Source organism: Elephas maximus, chromosome 8 (assembly GCF_024166365.1).
Source record: "Elephas maximus indicus isolate mEleMax1 chromosome 8, mEleMax1 primary haplotype, whole genome shotgun sequence".
NCBI classification, from domain to species: domain Eukaryota; kingdom Metazoa; phylum Chordata; class Mammalia; order Proboscidea; family Elephantidae; genus Elephas; species Elephas maximus.
Window position 1 is genome coordinate 133,888,326 of NC_064826.1, and position 21,277 is coordinate 133,909,602.

General features: G+C 40.4%; 1 protein-coding gene across 4 annotated transcripts in view; it reads right to left on the reverse strand.

Annotated features, from left to right (window-relative positions):
* The window catches only part of BMS1 (BMS1 ribosome biogenesis factor), a 105,876-nt gene extending 84,822 nt beyond the window's left edge, over positions 1–21,054 (reverse strand). The window contains exons 1-9 of one of the 4 annotated variants that reach the window (XM_049894667.1): positions 20,844–21,054; positions 17,135–17,344; positions 15,820–16,010; positions 10,370–10,449; positions 7,396–7,584; positions 6,626–6,768; positions 5,837–5,958; positions 5,355–5,548; positions 1,783–1,922 (exon numbers count right to left, since the gene is read on the reverse strand). In XM_049894667.1, coding sequence (XP_049750624.1) covers positions 1,783–1,922; positions 5,355–5,548; positions 5,837–5,958; positions 6,626–6,768; positions 7,396–7,584; positions 10,370–10,449; positions 15,820–16,010; positions 17,135–17,310 — 1,235 coding nt within the window. In that variant the 5' untranslated portion in view covers positions 17,311–17,344; positions 20,844–21,054. Of the gene's footprint in view, positions 1–1,782; positions 1,923–5,354; positions 5,549–5,836; positions 5,959–6,625; positions 6,769–7,395; positions 7,585–10,369; positions 10,450–15,819; positions 16,011–17,134; positions 17,348–20,791 lie in introns of all 4 variants that reach the window. The other 3 variants (XM_049894664.1, XM_049894666.1, XM_049894665.1) reach the window with 3 other exon arrangements.
* Positions 21,055–21,277: the final 223 nt, after the last annotated feature.

Sequence of the window (21,277 nt, forward strand, 5' to 3'; positions counted from 1 at the left end):
GTGGTAAGACTGCACTCTGTCATAGGCAGAAAGCTTTCAAGACCCAGAAAAACAAGACAGTCCCATCGAGTTCCGGCTCTCACAGGTTTCGCTGTATTAGAATAGTTAGTAAGCAAACTTATGTAGTTTTCCAACACCCCACTTTGAAGGAACTTACTGAGAATAAAGAGATAACTTAAAAAAAATTAATTTTAGGAAGAAATTGCTCAAAAGAGAAGTGAAAAATTAGCAGATCATTTAGAAGACTAATTTCCAAGCTTGAAACTGATGATCCTTAGAGAAATGGCTGATTCTAGGTTCAAGGCAGGTAACGTACAAAGCAAGCCTGGAACATACTGTTGTGAGAAAGCAAGAAAGTGCTCAAAGAATAACAGGGATGTGCAAAAGGACAGAGACAAACTGAAGGGCTCCCACGGCCAAATTTGGGACAATATAGGCATTAGAAAGAATAATAATAGTAATGGATAACACATGGAATAAAAAGAAAATCCATTCATTAACAGTGATACTATAACAACAGTGAAAGCGAAAGCTCTTTTTTAGAGAATACCAGCTAATCAACGCAGAAGGAATCACGGATCAAGAAAATCATTATTTTGAAATTACCGATGCAATCAATAAATGATGCAATGATAAATAATCATCAAGACACTAAAATCATGGGATGAAATAAAAAACTCTATGGATGAAGCTATTAATGTAATGGTATATATAAAATTATGAAATTATAAAAATACTAAAAATCTAACCATAAGGGAATGTTGGTAAATTAAAATACATTAAAAACAATAAAATGGGAAGAGTATAAAAAGACTAAGTAGAAAAAGATAAATAAAAATTTCCCATGCATTAAGGCTGTAACTACATTGGAAAAAAGTACACACATAGACAATATTGACTAGAGGTGTACTCAATAACAAAAACAGTTAGGTAGTAACAACACAGATCATAATAACGGTGACCTTTTGGTGAATAGTTCTTATCTCCCAGGCATCAGGCTAAGCAGTTTATGCTCATTATTGTATTTCATCACCATGACTCTTACGAGATATTTAGAAATTGAGGCTTAGGGATTATTTCCTCAAATTAATATGTCAATTGCTCTTAACTAATGTGCTATACCACCTGCTAGTTGGGTTAAGGGTAGCAGATGATATTACCTAAGTTTTTCTTCATGTTTGTATATATTTGTAATAAATTATATACCAGATAATCTTAATCATTTTTCAGATTGATTTTATTGGGGGTCATAAATCAATGCAATCAAATGTTTTGCAAACACCCACTAGGGACACAATATACAAATTCTCAAGCCAGAATGAAAAATAATTCACATAAGCCAACCATTAGTGGGGATCTACACACAGGAAATACCACTACAACACTCTCCAAGTAATAGTCTTAGATAAGGTATGCCGCTTCTGGACAGCCTCTTGAACAAGCTCCTGATTCTGCCTTTTCTAGTGGTTTGGATACCAAAAAAGGCAAGCAGCTTCAGTTTTCCTAAGAAACAAAATGCAACGTATAGAAAGTTTCTGTAGTATTTGAGGTTTATTAAGCATCCATTAAAAAATGAATACTGTATCTTATGATTTTGAGAAAACACTTATATATGTTACATAAGTGAAAGAACTCTCAGAAACACATGCACATAAAAAAATTAGACAAAACAAAAAAACAGGAATAAATTCCACCAAAATGTGTTACGATGGCAGAATTATGGAAGTTATAATCTGTAACACCATTTTTTTTTTAAATAAAAAATTAAAAAAGCAGACTTACCCTTGATTATCTATATCCTCTAATCCTAGTGGTTTGGAATTAGAAAAAAGTGCTACTCTACTTGAAGCCATTTTGGCATCAATAGTGGAATGGGTGGAAATGAGATTCTGGACCAGTTCATGAGTAGGCTTCACCTCATCCTGTCAAGGCAACCAAGAAAGGAAAAGTGAGGAAAATACAGTGGATTCTGATGAAAGACAAACTGGTTTCAATCACTTCCTCAGAATTACCTTAAACCTAATTCCTGAGAATCCTTCTTGCTGCCTCAGAAAGAAGAAAATTCTCACAACAAATACTGATATTGAGCCCCACCTTCATTAAATTGTTCCCAAGTTCATGGAGTAATAATCCGTTAGCCTCACTTCTTAGCTAACTTTAGCTCCCATGCTAAAGAAAATCACTGGCCCCAAAAAATCCCATTTCAGAAGTCAAAGAAATAAAAATCCAGAGCTCATTTTTAAAAAAGTTTGCGACTCTTTGAGCCAAAAATTTTACTTCATGGAATTTACTGTACACTCACGAGTCGCTTAACGTCCACAATACATTATGTGAAATAGGGCATTATACAATTTGGATGTTGTGTGAACACCTGAGTCTGTGGGGCCCAGGGGCTGCTGTGCGGCGTGAGGCCTGGGCAGCTCCTGCTGCAGACGCTCAGGAGAGCACTTGGTCAGGTCCTACCCAGCACGTGGCCCCGCGGCCCTGTGAAAGTCACCATGGGGAGGCTCTGGGCACAGGCCCAGGCAGCAAGGGAATGGTCTCAGTGACCCAGCACCCCCACCTCACCCAAGCTCTGCCATGCTTGCTGACCTTGGGCACTTGGGAGCAGGATTGAGTGGCCATTCCTCCCAGTGGCAGGGACGCCTGACCCACAGGTGAGGGACAGTGGGGCAGGCTCACTGCCAAGTTGGCCTGTGGGCACCCTGCAGAGGGCACACACCAGATCATGGACATATATGCAATCAAACGTTGCCTGAATGGATGTTATGTGGCACATGACCATATAAACAGATTCCCCAGGAATGAGCAAAGCCTCATGCACAAGGGTGGTCACTGATGTACTGTTCACACCAGAGCAAATGGGAGTGGGCCCCACAGCCCTCAACAACTGGTTCAGTAAACATGTTTTACCTACAGAATGAAATACTACACAGTTGTCAAAAAGATGAAAGCAGCTCTACCTAGCCAAAGCAATAAGGCAAGAAAAAGAAATCGGAAGGGAAGAGGTAGAACTATACTTATTTGCAGATGACATGATCGCATGTATAGAAAATCTCAAGGAATCTACTAAAAAGCATCTAGAACTAATAAAGAAATTTTAAAAAGTTACAGGATACAAGTTAATACACAAAAATCAGTTGGGTTTCTATACACCAGCAATTTGTAAAAGAGGTTACTAAAGCAACTCCATTTATAATAGCATCTAAGAGAATAAAATATCTAGGAGTAAATTTCCCCAGGGATGTGAAAGACTGAGACAACGAAAATTATAAAATAATGCTGAAAGAGACTTTAAAAAAAAAAAAAGAAAGAAAAAACCAAACCCGTCGCATACTAAATAAATGGAAAGACAATCTATGCTCATGGACTAGAAGACTTAATATAGTCAAGATGTCAATGCTTCCCAAAGCTATCTATAGCTATAACATAATCATGATCAAAATTCCAAAAGTATTCTTTACGGAAATGGAAAAATTAATCCTCAATTCTATATGGAAAGACAAGAGACCCAAGATAGCCAAAGCAATTTGGAAGAAGAAGAACAAAGTAGCAGGTCTCACATTTCCTGACTTCAAAATAAATTACATGGCTACAGTGATCAAAACAGCCTGGTACTGGTTTAATGATAGATGTGTAGACAAATGGAACAGAATTGAAAACCCAGAAATAAATCCACACATCTATGGTCAATTGATTTTCTACAAGGGTATCAAATCCATTCAGTGGGGGAAAGAACCATCTCTTCAACAAATAGTGCTGACAAAACTGATCTCCACATAGAGAAAAATAAAACAAGATCCATACCACACACCATAGACAAAAACTAACTCAAAATGGACCAAGGACCTAAATGTTAAATCTAAAGCCATAAAAGTTCTTGGAAGAAAATATAGGAGCAAAGCTTTGGGACCTAATTTTTTTCAGTGATAGATTATCAAATATAACAAAAAATACACATGCAACAGAAAACAAAACAGATAACTGGGACCTCATAAAAGTTAAATACTTATGTTCATCAAAAGAGTAAAGAGACAATCTACAGACTGGGAAAAAATCTTTGGCAATGATGTAACTGCTAAGGGTCTAATATCTAAATATATAGAAAACGTCTCCAACTTAACAAAAACACAAACGACCCAATCAAAAACAGACACTTCACAAAAGAGGGTATTTAACCAGCCAACGTACACATGAAAAGATGCTCAATGTCATTAGCCATCAGAGAAATGCAAATCAAAACCACAATGACATACCATTTTACTCCCACTAGAACGGACAAGATCGAAAAAAAAAACTGAAAATAGCAGCTGTTGTAGAGGATGTAGAGAAACTGGAACCCTTATCCATTGCTGATGGGAGTGCAAAGCGAGATGGCCATTGTGGAAATCACTATGGTGGTTCCTCAAAAAACTAGAAGTAAAGCTGCCATATGGCCCAGCAATTCCACCCCTGGGATCTAACAGAGGTGACATGAACAGACATATGCACACCTATGTTCATCACAGCACTATAAACAATAGCAAAAGGGTGGAAACAATCTAAGTGCCCATCAACGGAGGAACAGATAAATAAAATGTGGTACACATGTGGTACACATATACAATGTGATACTACTCAGCAATAAAGAAAAATGAGTTCCCAAAACATCTTGGAACATGGATGATCCTGGAGGACGTTATGTTGAATGAAATAAGTCAATCACAAAAAAACAAATGCTGTATGTTCTGACTTTTATGAAATGACATGAATGAGTAAATATATAGAAACTAATGTTTATTAGTGGTTACCAGAGATGTAGGGGAGGGAGGAATTCACTCTCCAGATAGTAGACACTTGTTATTTTTGGTGATGGACAAAGTAACAGTGAATAAGGGTGAAGTGTACACTGAGTAGTCAATGTAAACGAAGTCACTAAAAAGTACACAAGAAAAAAGGACCTGTTGGTAATTACTATGGCACATATAATTTTGAAACAACCAAAAAATATATGTGCAGGTATATACATATGCATGAAGGCATGTATGTGTATATAAAGGTGTATGCCTACGTATATACATTTATATGACTATATGCACATACAGCCACTTCTCACTTATCAACATGGTTAGGTTTCATGTGAAAACTGGTACTATGCGAAAATGAAGGATGACCATATCAGATCACAATGGAGAATGACTGCATCATTACATAACTGTCAAACCACTGAGAATCATGGCCTAACCAAGTTGACACACATAACCTTAACCATCACAACCAGCATTACTCTTGCCTCACATCCTGCACCTTCTGTCACTAAAGAACAGATCCTAAGAGAACGACGAGAGTTCAGATCAAAGTTTCCACATTCTCACCGATTCCTGAAAAACATGGCTGCCACCGAGATCAACATAGACAGCATCTTTGTCGTACAACACACCACCAACGCCAGAGAAAGGTGCATAAACCAACTTCTCTTTCTCATTTAAACAACGCTTCTTCTGCTGTTCAGGAAGAGCACACGGGTCTGGGAGAAAACTGACATCGCTCACAGCGAAATCTCCTACACCTGGAAGACAGAACAAAGGAAAAGGGATTCAGCTGACAAGTGAATTAAATGTTGGTAGCAAAGCTCCAAAGTCCAAAGGCTTAAGACACATAAAAAGGGGCACCGTTCAACACTGGGACTGTACCATCATCAAAGCAGAGGGTATCTGTCAACTCCTTTGCTAACTGATGCATAGCTGGGTTACTTTTTAAACCTCCACTAAGATGGCTCTAACCTGTTGACCATTCCTCAGTTTCTCATGAAATCACTCCCAAAGTTGTAAAAACACAGAGTTTTACAAGAGGATACCTGGCATGTGAATTTGGCTTTTATTTTTCAAGTACGCTCCTCTTAAATAACCATAAAGAGACACCTTTCGGTCACACTTGATATTTGTTCGAATATCTTCTGGGTTTGTCAAATCCTCCATCCTAGAAAAATAAAAACTCAATCAAGACAGAAATGAATATTAAAAGTTCACTGTACCTCCCTCACATGTCAATGCTTCATCACATTCACTCATTTACTAAGCATTTATAGAAAATACAGAAGTAAGGAAGCAGAGTTCAGTCTACCAAAGGAAAAACAGCAGGCATACGACTGTATCTCTTTTATGGTGTATGGGACATACATTCCCTAAGACCTCAGAAATAGGGAATGATTTCTACCAGTAATCAGGGGTAGAGAACATATTTAACAAAACCTTTATGGAAGACAGTTAATCTTTGATTTGGGTTTTTTAATGTGCCTTGGATTCTGGCAGGTGGAAAAAGGGTATTCTAGGCTGAAAAAGCAATGTGAGTAAAAACATAAAGGAAGGAAAGTGCAAGGCACATGTGAGCTGAGAAAGTAAGACAGGGCCAAATCCTGTAGTCTTTTAAATGCTTTATAATCCTCGTGATAGAACATTTCATATTCACTTTTGAAGGCAGAGCATCTTTAAGTGATGATTCAAGGAAAGTAGATACCTCCCATGAAGTACATTTCTTCCCCCACTAATCAAATACGCACAAAATAAGCTCTATCATTGTTCTTTTTTAACTGTTTTAGCTTTAGGATATATGTGCCAGGAAGAAAAAGCTTACATTCACTTCTTACCTGTCTGCCAGGATATAAGGGTGAGAGGTTTGCCATGTGAGAGGCCTAAACTTCATAACTGTAATAAAACGGCCCAGATTATGAATTTCTTGGTTTTGATATTCTCCATGTACTATTCCAGAAAGGTAGAACAGTTTGGCACCCTAAATATTAAAAAAATAAAGTTAAATTTCAATTAAATTCTTCTCAATATTGCACCAAAATAAAGGTCCTAAGTCAGAAACAATTCTAAGTAAGTGCCCCTTCTGGCAAGACAAACGTCTCGATGCTTCCAGAGCCTATAGGGCTTCCTTCGAGACTCATCCTATTAGGACCAATCAGGGGCTGAACTGCAAGTTTAGTTTCATGATTGATCTATGTTGATAGGAGAGTGGCATCTGTCTGGAACACTGCACACAGAAGGGCAACGAGGCTCCTCAGCACAGAAAGAATTCTGTGACGAACTGGCCACAGCAGTATAGAGGGGAGGGAGGAGTGGCAAGATGTATACTCTATAGCTCCTAATCCTGTAACTAGGAGAAACTTCTGATGAACTCTAACTCATGAACCCGAATCACTTACAGCCAGACACTGCCTGGTACTGGTGGACAGAGAGACGATACATCGAGAAGCCCAGAATAAAGACTGTCTCAAGGGAAATATTGCAGAGACTGGAACCGATACATAAACTCAGGAGTGAATCCTGTAGAGATATTTGTTAATCTCTCCTTCACATTGTCCATTTGAAAAGGATTATAGTATTAGTGTTCAAAAATTATTTCTCTTCCTACCGGGTAGACTTCTGTCCAGAATCTGTGTTTTAATCGCTTCTTTGTCTTCTTCAGTTGCTTATTATGCTTGAAGGAGTCTAGGTGGGTGAGAACTCCCATAATTTTTGGAAAGCCATGTACTTGACAGATGTTTAGAAATTCAAATGTTTCCATTTCAAACCCAAAGCTGGCATCTACAAGCATCAGAACCTAAAAACAGAACAATTTCTGAAGGAAGCTACTAAAATGAATCATGTAGACTGGCATCAGCACACTATATAGCCCATGGGTCAAATTTGGCTCATCACCTGTTTTCGTAACAAGTTTTATTGGAACACTGCCACTTTTATTCATTTACATACTGCCTATGGCTGCTTTTGCACTACAAATGCATAGTTACGTAGTTGCAACAGAAACCTGCAAAGCCTAAAATATTTACTATCTGGCCCTTTACAGAAAAAGTTTCCTGACTCCTGCTATAGACTAAACCGGATGACTACCTAGGGATCACCCTGACAAAGAAAATATCCTCTGAGTTGCTCTAAAAGGCAACCATAAAATGATACCCACCAGGATATAAACTCTGCCATGTCAAGAATTCTGAAGTGTGAGAAGTAACTCAGAAAAGGATGGGTCTCACTTCAGGAAATGAATGCTCTTTATTAAGGTATTTTAAAGCTAAATAATAGACATCTAACAAGGAAGCCAAATAACAGATCTGTGAGACCCAAAAAATGGAAACAAGCAGTAACGAATTACAAAAATAATAAAGAAGCACAGGAAACCGAACATTTTTGTTTCAACCTTCTCATAAGAAAAAAATAATATTTTTTTTGCTGGGAAGTGTGTAGGAAAGCTCTATCTTTCATGTTAATTTATATCATGTAATTGCTTAGAAACTAAAAAAAAAAATGGCTCCCAGTTTATAGAGTTGAACCAAAGGGCTGTGACATTGTGATGAAGGGTAATCTATATGAAAATACAAGCAGATAAAACAAATTTTTAATGAGAAACTAATTTGCTCTGTAAAGCTTCATCTAAAGAATGATAGAAAAGGAAAAAAAAAAAAAAAAGGTAATCATTGTGATAAACCTTTTGACCCAATTATTTTATCCCCAGGAATAAAAAAACAAAAGAGCAAATTTCTAAAATTTATGACTCTTCAAGCACGCAAAATAATTTCAGAGTTGATTCCTGGAGGCTTCTAGTTTTAAGATATTATAGACATTACTGCTCTTGTCTATCTGTAGTTAACTAAAAATCAGAACAAAAAACAGAAACAGAAAAACCCATCTTTGATTAAAATAAGGAACGGCCATAACCCCAAACCACAAAGTACACAAAGGTAGGCTACAGAGTGTGGCAGAAGCTGGAAGCCAGGAAGCATAGTTGCCACTGCAGACCCCAGACCAGCCAGCAGCAGTGTTCCCCAGATACACTACAACAATGTGAAGGCAGGTGGGCTGGTTGGCTCTGGAATATTCCCACCTCCCATTTGACACCATGGAGTGCCAGGCAGCAAGCAACTACTGTAGGATTAGGGACTGGCATGCAGCCCCTTAGCTGTCAATCTTCATCAATTAAAGATAAGTGAAGCCTACATTCCTCCCTGAATACACACATATGTGCACACATGCATGTGCACACACACATCTGTGTATTATGTGTGTGCCTTCGCATGACTTAGGATGCTTCATGGCAGCCCAGAGAAATCAACATAAACTAGGTTAAATAAACCATAGTGTAGCCTCACAATGGAATAAACTGTTAAAAATGATGTTGAGCTTATAAATACTCACTATTTATAATCCAGGCAGAAAAGGTAAAGCACAGAACAATATATTTTAAAATAACAAAAGGGTGAGTATATATTTATACGTTCCCAACAGTACATCTTGAATAGAATACCAAGTACATGCAATCTTTTTTAAAATCTTAAAAAGATGCACACAAAATGTCCCTCCTAATATGAATACGCTTTTAATATGGGTAAGTTTTACATAAAAGAGAAACTAAGGACTATCATATTCTGAACTATTTTAACCTCTCTAAATACATATGGGTTAGTAAGTTTATACTGTTTTGTGTTGATAAAAACACACTTATATTTACCAATGATAGCATCACATGTTTAAAATTTAAATAGCATTTAGTTTTGGGATATTTAAATGGAACAGCTGTAACATCGTCATTAAATTACTTTGTATTTTATATTTTAGCAGACTTCCTGGGCCAAAGGATAAAACTTATAGCTCTTTGTCAACAAACAGCTTTCTAGAAAGAGTTGAATAAAAAAAGCAAGGTTTATCTATTACCCTATACTCCCTAATCAATACGGCTTAATTTTTCTTTCTTAAAATTTTACTTCGATTTTCCTCATTTAAAAAGTAATTAATAGAATGTTAGCAATAACTAAGATTATCATTTCTGTAAATGCAATCAAGGCTGCATATTCTCCATATACTAAAGACTGTTTGGATTTTCTATTTATAAATTCCAATCACTCAAGGGCAATTCATGTACTTACCTTATCATAATCATTACAAACAGAAGTTCTGGCCCCATCAAGAGCAAGGTTCCCATCCTCAGACAAGTTACTTAACTACTGGGACCCCCAATTTCATCAAGAGAATACCTACTTACCTCAAAGGCCTGTTGGGTAATGAGTTAAATTTGGAGAAAGCTGTTAGTGCAGTGCCTAGTAAGGGTCCAGGAAATGGTACCTAGCATTGGTACATACGTGTATACGTTAAAGAACGTATTATCTATGTTCTTCAAAGGCTTTCTCCATCCTGCGGTTGCTTTTAGGTTTTAGAATACATTCGATTGTGTACATTCCTTTATCATCATCATCACCAATTCAGACACATCTACTATATTTCTGTTGATACCATTCTGTTGATAATCATAAATTCTACTGCCCTTCAGTATAGGATAAATAAACTATCACACAGCTAATATCCACCAGAAGCCCAGGCTGCCCCCATGGACTTACCAAATCCGCTACTTTAGCCAGATCAATCATCATGTTAATGTCACACCCACATTCAATAATGGTAAGTCTGCGCTTTTTACCTGCAAGTGAAAAAATCAAAATTTTATTTTTTTTAATTTCCTGGAAAAAAAAAATCTATCCATTAACTTGAATGATAATTTTTTAATTGCATTCAGTTGTTGTTAGTCATCAACTCAGTTCTGACTGATGGTAACGTACATGTGCAGAGTAGAACTGTTCCATAGGGTTTTCACGGCTGTGACCTTTTAGAGGCAGATCTCCACGCCTATCTTCTGAGATGTCTCTGGGGGATTTGAAGTACCAACCTTTTGGCTAGTAGTCGAGAGCTTAAATGTTTGTACCACCCAAGGATCCCCAACTTTATCTAGTAAAATACCGTGTGCATTTATAGGAATAAGCCAAAAGTTCGTTTTCATAGAGAAAACTGCTAAAATAAAATAAATTCTATTTTGGTTTTTTTTTTTGCTATGGTCCCTCTTAATTTTAAATACAGAAAGTCTATCCAGATAGTAAAACTGCTCAAATAAGTAAAATTCTGGCTGGAATGGGCGGAGAGAAGGCTTCATGAGTGAACCTTCTGTTCCATCGCTAGTCTATGCTTTTACCTATATCAAAGTTTACTATGTTCCCACTATAGTTAAAAACATCCTCAAAACTAATAAAAAAGAATGTAATTATTTCTAAAGTAAGTAAAAAGAAAAAAGGTTAAAAAGATGAGGAATGCCTTGAAGAGAAATAAAGAAAACCCTCAGCCTGACTATTATTACTATAAGAGACTTGGTATCTATCACTTTCATTTTAGGAACTGGTTTCATCTTCCCTCGAGCTTAAAAAGACCATCACTTCCTATAGCAGGCAAATTACCACGTAATAAAGAAAAAAACAGCTCCCTCTCACGTCCACCAGAACGTGGCTTCGGGTCTGGCAGGCATACACGCCTGGTACACAGGAGGCGCTCTGGCCCTGGCTGCCACCAAGCCGGCTCCAGCTCACGGTGGCCGCGCGGATAGCAGAACCCGACACTGCCAGGTCCTGCGCCACCCGCACGACCTCTGCTGCGTCGGAGAGCACTGCTGCAGCTATTGCGTCAACTCATCTTACTGCAGGTTTCCCTCATTTTTGCTGACCTTGTACTTTACCAAACATGATGCCCTTTCCTAGCAGTTAGTCTTTCCTAATGACACATCAGAACACCCCTTCTAAGGGGTGTTCTGGCTGTACTTCTTCCGAGACGATAAAATACAGGCAAACATTTTCCTGATGTTCTCTAGCCAAGATACATCTGACATCAGCAATGATATTGCTCACTCCACATTCTCTTCTGAATCCAGCTTGAGCTTCCGACAGTTCCCTGCTGATGTACAGCTGCAGCTGTTTTTGAATTATCTTCAGGACAATTTTGCTAGCAGGTGACATTAATCACGTTGGCCAATAATTTCCACCTTCCATTTGATGGCCTTACTTTGGAATGGACACAAATATGGCTCTCTTCAGTCAGCTGGCCAGGTAGCTGTATTCCAGATTTCCTGATATAAATGAGTATGCGCTTCCAGCATTGCATCCATTTGTTGAAGCTGTTAAATGAATGTGCTGACCATGACCACACCAGTCTGTGCAAGCCTGCCAAGTTCTTTCAGAGGAGCACGTTTGGCAAGACCAGTCAGAATAAGGTATATATGAGGCATTGCGGATTCAATGGTAGAATTCTCGCCTCCCATGAGGGAGACCTGGGTTCAATTCCCAGCCAATGCACCTCATGCACAGCCACCGTTGGTCTGTCAGTTTGCTGTATCACGGTGGCTTACGTTTTGCTACGATGCTATTTCAGTGGAGCTTCCAGAATAAGACAGACTAGGAAGAAAGGCCCTCACGTGTCTGTCGGTTTCTCGTACTATGGGGGCTTGTGTGTTGCTGTCATGCTGGAAGCTATGCCACCGGTATTCAGATACCAGCAGGGTCACCCATGGAGGACAGGTTTCAGCTCAGCTTCCAGGCTACTAAGACAGACTAGGAAGAAGGACCCAGCAGTCTATTTCTGAAAACCATTAGCCAGTGAAAACCTTACGAATAGGAGCGGAACACTGTCTGATATAGTACTGGAAGATGAGCCCCCCAGGTTGGGAGGCACTCAACAGATGACTGGGGAAGAGCTGCCTCCTCAAAGCAGAGTTGACCTTAATGACCTGGATGGAGTAAAGCTTTCGGGACCTTCATTTGCTGATGTGGCATGACTCAAAATGAGAAGAAACAGCTGCGAACATCCATTAATAATCGGAACCTGGAACGTACAAAGTACGAATCTAGGAAAATTGGAAATCGTCAAAAATGAAATGCAATGCATAAACATCGATATCCTAGGCATTAGTGAGCTGAAATGGACTGGTATTGGCCATTTTGAATCAGACAATCATATAGTCTACTATGCTGGGAATGACAACTCGAAGAGGTATGGTGTTGCATTCATCGTCAAAAAGAACATTTCAAGATGTATCCTGAAGTACAACGCTGTCAGTGATAGGATAATATCCATATGCCTACAGGGAAGACCAGTTAATAAGACTATTATTCAAATTTACGCACCAACCACTAGGGCCAAAGATGAAGAAAAAGAAGATTTTTATCAGCTGCTGCAGTCTGAAATTGATCGAACATGCAATCAAGATGCATTGATAATTACTGGCGATTGGAATGCAAAAGTTGAAAACAAAGAAGAAGGATCAGTAGTTGGAAAATATGGCCTTGGTGATGGAAACAATGCCAGAGATCGAATGATAGAATTTTGCATGACCAATGACTTCTTCATTGCAAATACCTTGTTTCATCAACATAAACGGCGACTATACACACAGACCTCGCCAGGTGGAACACACAGAAATCAAATTGACTACATCTGTGGAAAGAGACGATGGAAAAGCTCAATATCATTAGTCAGAACAAGGCCAGGGGTCGACTGTGAAACAGATCAGCAATTGCTCATATGCAAGTTCAAGCTGAAACTGAAGAAAATCAGGGCAAGTCCACGAGAGCCAAAATATGACCTTGAGCATATCCCACCTGAATTCAGAGACCATCTAGAGAATAGATTTGATGCATTGAACAGTAGTGACCGAAGACCAGCTGAGTTGTGGAATGACATCAAGGATATCATCCATGAAGAAAGCAAGAGGTCACTGAAAACACAGGAGAGAAAGAAAAGACCAAGATGGATGTCAGAGGAGACTCTGAAATTTGCTCTTGAGCGTCGAGCAGCTAAAGCAAAAGGAAGAACTGATGAAGTAAAAGAACTGAACACAAGATTTCAAAGGGCCTCTCAAGAAGACAAAGTATTATAATGACGTGCAAAGAGCTGGAGATGGAAAACCAAAAGGGAAAAACATGCTTGGCGTTTCTCATCCTGAAAGAACTGAAGAAAACATTCAATCCTCGAGTTGCAATAGTGAAGGATTCCACGGGGAAAATATTAAACAACGCAGGAAGCATCAAAAGAAGATGGAAGGAACACACAGAGTCATTATACCAAAAAGAATTAGTCAATATTCAACCATTTCAAGAGGTGGCATATGATCAGGAACCGATGGTACTGAAGGAAGAAGTCCAAGTTGCTCTGAAGGCATTGGCAAAAAACAAGGCTCTAGGAATTGATGGAATATCAATTGAGATGTTTCAACAAACAGCTGCAGCACTGGAGGTGCTCACTCGTCTATGCCAAGAAATATGGAAGACAGCTCCCTGGCCAACTGACTGGAAGAGATCCATATTTATGCCTATTCCAAGAAAGGTGATCCAACCAAATGTGGAAATTATAGAGCAATATCACTAATATCATATGCAAGCAAAATCCTGCTGAAGATCATTCAAAAATGGCTGCAGCAGTATTATCAACAGGGAACTGCCAGAAATTCGGGCTGGATTCAGAAGAGGACGTGGAACTGGGGATATCATTGCTCATGTCAGATGGATCCTGGCTGAAAGCAGAGAATACCAGAAGGATGTTTACCTGTGTTTTATTGACTATGCAAAGGCATTCGACCGTGTGGATCAGAACAAACTATGGATAACACTGTGAAGAATGGGAATTCCAGAACACTTAATTGTGCTCATGAGGAACCTTTACATAGATCAAAAGGCAGTTGTTCAGACAGAACAAGGGGATATTGATTGGTTTCAAGTCAGGAAAGGTGTGCGTCAGGGTCGTATTCTTTCACCATACCTATTTAATCTGTATGCTGAACAAATAATCCAAGAAACTGGACTATATGAAGACGAACCGGGCATCAGGATTGGAGGAAGACTCATTAACAGCCTGCGTTATGCAGATGACACAACCTTGCTTGCTGAAAGTGAAGAGGACTTGAAGCACTTACTGATGAAGACCAAAGACCACAGCCTTCAGTATGGATTACACCTCAACATAAAGAAAACAAAAATCCTCACAACTGGACCAATGAGCAACGTCATGATAAATGGAGAAAAGACTGAAGTTGTCAAGGATTTCATTTTACTTGGATCCACAATCAACAGCCATGGAAGCAGCAGTCAAGAAATCAAAAGACACATTGCACTGGGTAAATCTGCTGCAAAGGACCTCTTCAAAGTGTTGAAGAGCAGAGATGTCACCCTGAAGACTAAGGTGTGCCTGACCCAAGCCACGGTATTTTCAATTGCATCACATGCATGTGAAAGCTGGACAATGAATAAGGAAGACCGAAGAAGAGTTGACGCCTTTGAATTGTGGTGTTGGCGAAGAATATTGAATATACCATGGACTGCCAAAAGAACGAACAAATCTGTCTTGGAAGAAGTGCAGCCAGAATGCTCCTTAGAAGCAAGGATGGCGAGACTGGGTCTTAAACACCTTGGACATGTTGTCAGGAGGGATCAGTCCCTGCAGAAGGACATCATGCTTGGCAGAGTACAGGGTCAGCGGAAAAGCGGAAGACCCTCAACGAGGTGGATTGACACAGTGGCTGCAACAATGAGCTCAAGCATAACAACGATTTTAAGGATGGCACCGGACCAGGCGGTGTTTCGTTCTGTTGTGCATAGGGTCGCTATGAGTCAGAACTGACTCGACGGCACCTAACAAGAACAACAGGAACAAAGGCCTGGAGATCTACTTCTGAAAATCAGCCAATGGACCACAATGTAACGTCTGCAACTGATCATGGGGACAGTGCAAGGCCAAGCAGTGTTCTGTTCCATTGTGCATAGGGTCACCACGAGTCAAAGCCAACTCAACAGCAAAACATTATGACTATATCATTATTATCTCTAGGAACCTAACTTTACTACAACCAACTAAGTGTAAGAGAGGTGACATGAAATAACAATATTACCCTAACATTTACCAGCCACAAAAACAACAGAGACATGCATGGCCCCCGGATGACAACACCTGCTATGTCAGCTCTGTGGCTGCACTTTCCTACCTGACACGATTGTTACCGGGCCTCTGATCTCAGTCAACTTCTGTCTGGTGAAGTTCCGAATGAGGCACTGTATCAAAGTGCTCTTCCCAACTTTTGGAGGCCCCATGACCACCACCACTATTGGTGGGGGCTCTAGTGGAGTTCGATCAACCACTGGAATGTGATGCTTTTTTGTCTTCAAATCCTGAGTCCTATTTGCAAAAAAAAAAAAAGAGAGAGAGAGGGAGGGTGAGGGAGGAAGAAGGAGGAAGGGGGAAGACAGAGAGGTAAATTGAATTTCAAATTATAAAAGGCATCAACCATTTTAAAGACAGTGAAGCAGACAATATGTAGAGAGAAGTAACTTACTAGTTGTTAACTTGATAACTTCTAACCCCAATCCAAACAACTGTTTTTCAGTAACGACGAAACAAGATGACTTCAATAGTACAGAGGGTGGAAAACTATAATCGCCTTAAAATGGATTCATTTGTACACTGATACTAATACATTAAAAAGAAGACAAAAGACAAACACTGGGGCAGTATATCATAAGAGCAGAGGCTTTGGAGTTGAATATGGCTCTCCTATATACTGGCTGAAGTCCCTGAGTGGTATAAATGGTTAACTCACTCAGCTGCTAAATGAAGGCTGGAGGCTCAAGTTCACAGAGGCTCCTCAGAAGAATGGCCTGGAATCTACTGCCAAAAAATCGGCCATTGAAAACCCTATGGAGCACAGTTCTACTCTAACACACATGGAATTTTCATGAGTCTGAGATGAGTCAACAGCAACTGTTGTTTATTTTTTTTTCTTTACTTACTGTTTAAGTGATGGGGGGTAACTTGCTTTCTGAGCCTCAATATAAAATGAGGACGACAATAATCTCTACACTCGCAAGACTGGAGGATTTAATTCAATAATATTTAAAGTACAATGCCTGACATATAGTAAGGACATACTAAGTAAAGCTATTTAATACCACATATTACAATTATATGAAACACACCAGAAAAAAGCAAGCACACTTACTACAAGAGATAAAGTTTAACAACAAATTTTAAAATGAAAAACTCTAAGCTTTTCTTTTGCGGGGTGGGGGGGGGGAGTGAAAAAACCAAATCCAATCTGGAGGCAAGGCAGCTTCCACAGGAAAGGCTTTGCACGTTTTAGTAAACAGTATACAACACGCATCTCCATATCCTTTGGAGCTACACTAGGCAACTTCTAATTCCAGTGTTATAGGAACTCATGGATCCAAAGGTCACCTGTGAGAGGCTCCTACCATTTTAAAAAAAAGAAATGGACAGAATCACTAGACTCCAGCTAAAGGTACCTGTGAAAGGACCGAGCCATCCGCACAGCAGACTGGACTGCAAAAGCTCTGGGGTTTCTCTTCCGGGCATCTTCCTCATCTCCAAGTTGGAGATTCTGCAGATGCCTTTTTTTTTTCTTCTCAGCTTTGGGTCCGCTGTTTTTCTTTCGGTGTTTCTTCTGGTCTTTAGTCTCCATAGTAGCTTTTTACCAACTCACAAGTAGTTCTAACCTACTTCAGATGGACGGAGGGAGAAAAGTAGGGGAAAGATTTAGCAATCCAGCCGACAAAAGGGAAAAACGGCAAATTTTTTATTTCATTATGAAAAGATTATGCATTTGTTCACCCATCAAGGGTAGAAACTGCTTAATGTCATCCTCAATTTCACTTTTTTCTGTTATGCTATTAAAAAAAAAAAAAAAATGATAACAAAACCTGTTACTGTTGAGTCGATTCCAAATCATAGCTACCCTACAGGACAGAGTAGAGCTGCCCCACAGAGTTTCCAAGGAGCACCTGGTGGATTTGAACCGCTGACTTTTTTGTTAGCAGCCATAATACTTAACCACTAAGCCACCAAGTTGTCCTGTTATGCTGTAAAATAGATTATTTACCTCTGCTTACGTTACCTTTTATTCGAAGTATCTAGGTCCAAAAAAACCCCAAACCTGCTGCCACTGAGTTGAGTTCGACTCATAGCGACCCTAGTGTCTAGGTCAGCACTGTCCATTTCTACAACAGAAATATTCAGTCTGCACTTTTCAACACCAAATGCTTGTGAAATTAAGATGTACTTAGTGAAAATGAAAAACTGAATTTATGATTTTACTTAATTTTAATTAATATAATTCTAAATTTAAACACCCATTTGTGGCTCATGGCTACCACATTGGACATCAAGCCTAGATATCAACCAGATTAAGTACTTTCCTACCTTAAACTATTTTTCAAAATTTACTAAAAAAATTAAAAAATGTTAATGACTCTCTAGCATTACAGATCCCTGGGTGGCGCAAATGGTTTGCACTTGACTACTAACCTAAAGTTTAACCACTTGAACCCACCCCAGGCATCACAGAAGAAAGTCCTGGCAATCTGCTTCCTTAAAGATTATAGCCAAGACACGAAGTCAAAAAAACAGAAAATAAATGTTGGAGAGGCTGTGGGGAGACTGGAACTCTTATGCACTGCTGCTGGGAATGCAAAATGGTACAGCCATTTTAGAAAACAGTACAGCGCTTCCTTAAAAAGCTAGAAATAGAAATACCATATGACCCAGCAATCCCACTCCAGGAATATATTCTAGAAAAATAAGAGCCCTCACACAAATAGACATGCACACCCATGTTCACTGCAGCACTGTTCACAACAGCAAAAAGATGGAAACAACCTAGGTATCCATCAAGACATGAATGGACAAACCAACTATGGTACATACACACAATGGAATACTACGCGAGGATGAAGAACAATGATGACTCTGTGAAGCACCTCAAAACACTGATGAATCCGGAGGGTATTACGCTGAGTGAAATAAGTCAATTACAAAAGGACAAATATTGTACGAGACCACTACTATAAAAACTCATGAAAAAGTTTACACACAAAAAGAAACAATCTTTGATGGTTGTGAGGGAGGGGAATGATGCAGAGAGAAAAACACTAAATAGACAATACATAAGTGATAACTTTGGTGAAGGGTAAGACAGTATACAATACTGGGGAAGCCAGCACAACTTGCCCAAGGCAAGGTCATGGAAGCTCCACAGACACATTCAAACTCCTTGAGGGGACAAATTACTGAGCTGAGGGCTGTGGGGACCATGTTCTCTGGGGACATCTAGCTCAGTTGGCATAACGTAGTTTATAAAGAAAACGTTCTACATTCTACTTTGGTGAGTAGCATCTGGGTTCTTAAAAGCTTGTGAGCAGCCATCTAAGATACTTCACTGGTCTCATCCAGTCTGGCGCAAGGGAGAATGAAGAAAACCAAAGACACGAGACAAAGATTAGTCCAAAGGACTAATGGACCACAAGTACCACAGCCTCCACCAGACTGAATCCAGTACAACTAGATAGTGCCTCCTCGCTACCACCACTGACTGCTCTGACAGGGATCACAATAGAGGGTCCCGGACAGAGCTGGAGAAAAATGTAGAACAAAATTCTAACTCACAAAAAAAAAAGAGAGACCAGACTTACTGGCCTGACAGAGACTGAAGAAACCCCAAGAGTATGGCCCCCTACCCTTACAGCTCAGTAATGAAGTCACTCCTGAGGTTCACCCTTCAGCCAAAGATTAAAAACCCACTGCTGTCGGGTTGATTCCAAAGATTAGGCAGGCCCATAAAACAAAACAAGACTAAATGGGCACACCAGCCCAGGCGCAAGGCAAGAAGTCAGGAGGGAACAGAAAAGCTGGTAATGGGGAACCCAAGGTCGAGAAGGAAAGCGTGTTGACATGTTGTGGGGTTGGCAACCAATGTCACAAAAACATTATTGTATTAATTATTTAATGAGAAACTAGTTTGTTCTGTAAAACTTCATCTAAAGTACAATAAAAATAAATATGATTTAGAAAGATTAAAAAAAAAGATCACAGCCAAGAAAACCCTATAGAGCAGTTCTACTTTGTAACACATGGGATCGTCATGAGTCAAAATCGACTCAAAGGTAATGGGTTATGATGTCCTAAGCACTGTACCAGGAGACAGCTACAGATACAGTCTGACCGGTAGAGGAAATACACACTGATCTCATCTGTGCCAATCAGAAACTGCCACTTCAGAAGGCTGCACTGGTTGCAATTAGCACATATAGGTCAGCGGCTTCTCACAGACACACAGACAGTTCTTACGTCCTAAGTAGGAGCCCTGATGGCCCACTGGTTAAGTGATATGGCTGCTAACCAAAAGGTCGGCAGTTCAAATCTACCAGCTGCTCCTTGGAAACCCTATGAGGCAATTCTACCCTGTCCTATAGGATGGCTATGAGTCAGAATCGACTCAAAGACAGCTGGTTTGGTCTTCTGTTTTTTACATCTCTGAGTAGTGCAAAAAGTTAATGTGTTTGGCTGCTAACCGAAAGGTTGGAGGTTCCAGTCCACTGGGGCACCTTGGAACAAAGGTCTGTGGATCTACTTCTGAAAAAATCAGCCACTAAAAACCCTATTGAGCACAGTTCTACTCTGAAACACATGGGGTCGCCGTAAGTAAGGATCCACTCTAGGATAACTAGTTTTTTACATCTTAGGATAACGTCAAGGAACACTGGCCCGGGATGTAGAAAAACTGGGTTCAAAGAACGCTGTTAAACTAGTCACTGGCGACTTTAAGAGATTATTTTCTTCTCTTTTATATTTTGGTTCTCAACTTGTACTGGTGACTTTCTTCGTGGGAAAAGCACAATTTGGAGCCCACCAATCTAGCTCAGGTCTACCGTCACCTGCTCGGAATGCCCCCTCTCCCCCGCCGGGAAGTGACCTCTCCACTTCCCCCTCCCGCCACTTCCCCCTCGCGTCTGGACTCAGCATAAATTCACTCTGCCATTCGCCCAAGACCTCGAAGCACTTCTCCGGCATGAACGAAACGTGCGTCAGTCCGAGCTACGAGGGGATCCTCAAAAGGAAAGACTGTGCGGGAGGACCGAAGGAGGATCTTAACCCGGTGGGCGACTCACCAATCCTCCCAGAGAGCCCCAGGGCCCAGGTTCCGCCAACCGCAGCGTTTACCTGGTTCACAACAGCTAGAGCTCCTCAGGCACGCATGGACACGGACGGAAACGGAAATAAACCCTACGCACTGCCTCTATACCCCGGCGGGAAACAAGGAAGCAGAAGAAGGACTCCGGCGGAGAGACGACTTTCAGGGGAAAGCCAAGAATAAGACCCGCGATTGGTTGAGGGTGGCCGCAAGCGACTTCTCCATGGCATGTTCCACCCGGTGCCCCGCCCGCCCCCCGCTCCGCGCCGCGCCGCGCCGCTCCGCACCGCCCACCTAGCCGCCCGCCCCGCCCCGCCCGCCTTGCCGCCCCGCCCGCCCCGCCTTGCCGCCCCGCCCCGCCCCGCCTCCCAGCGGTGCCGTGCCTAGTCTCTGTTCTCATCAGAGGGGGTCGCTGGGCAGTGGAGGCGGGGCGCCAGCGTCTTTACACTAACTTGGAGCCTAC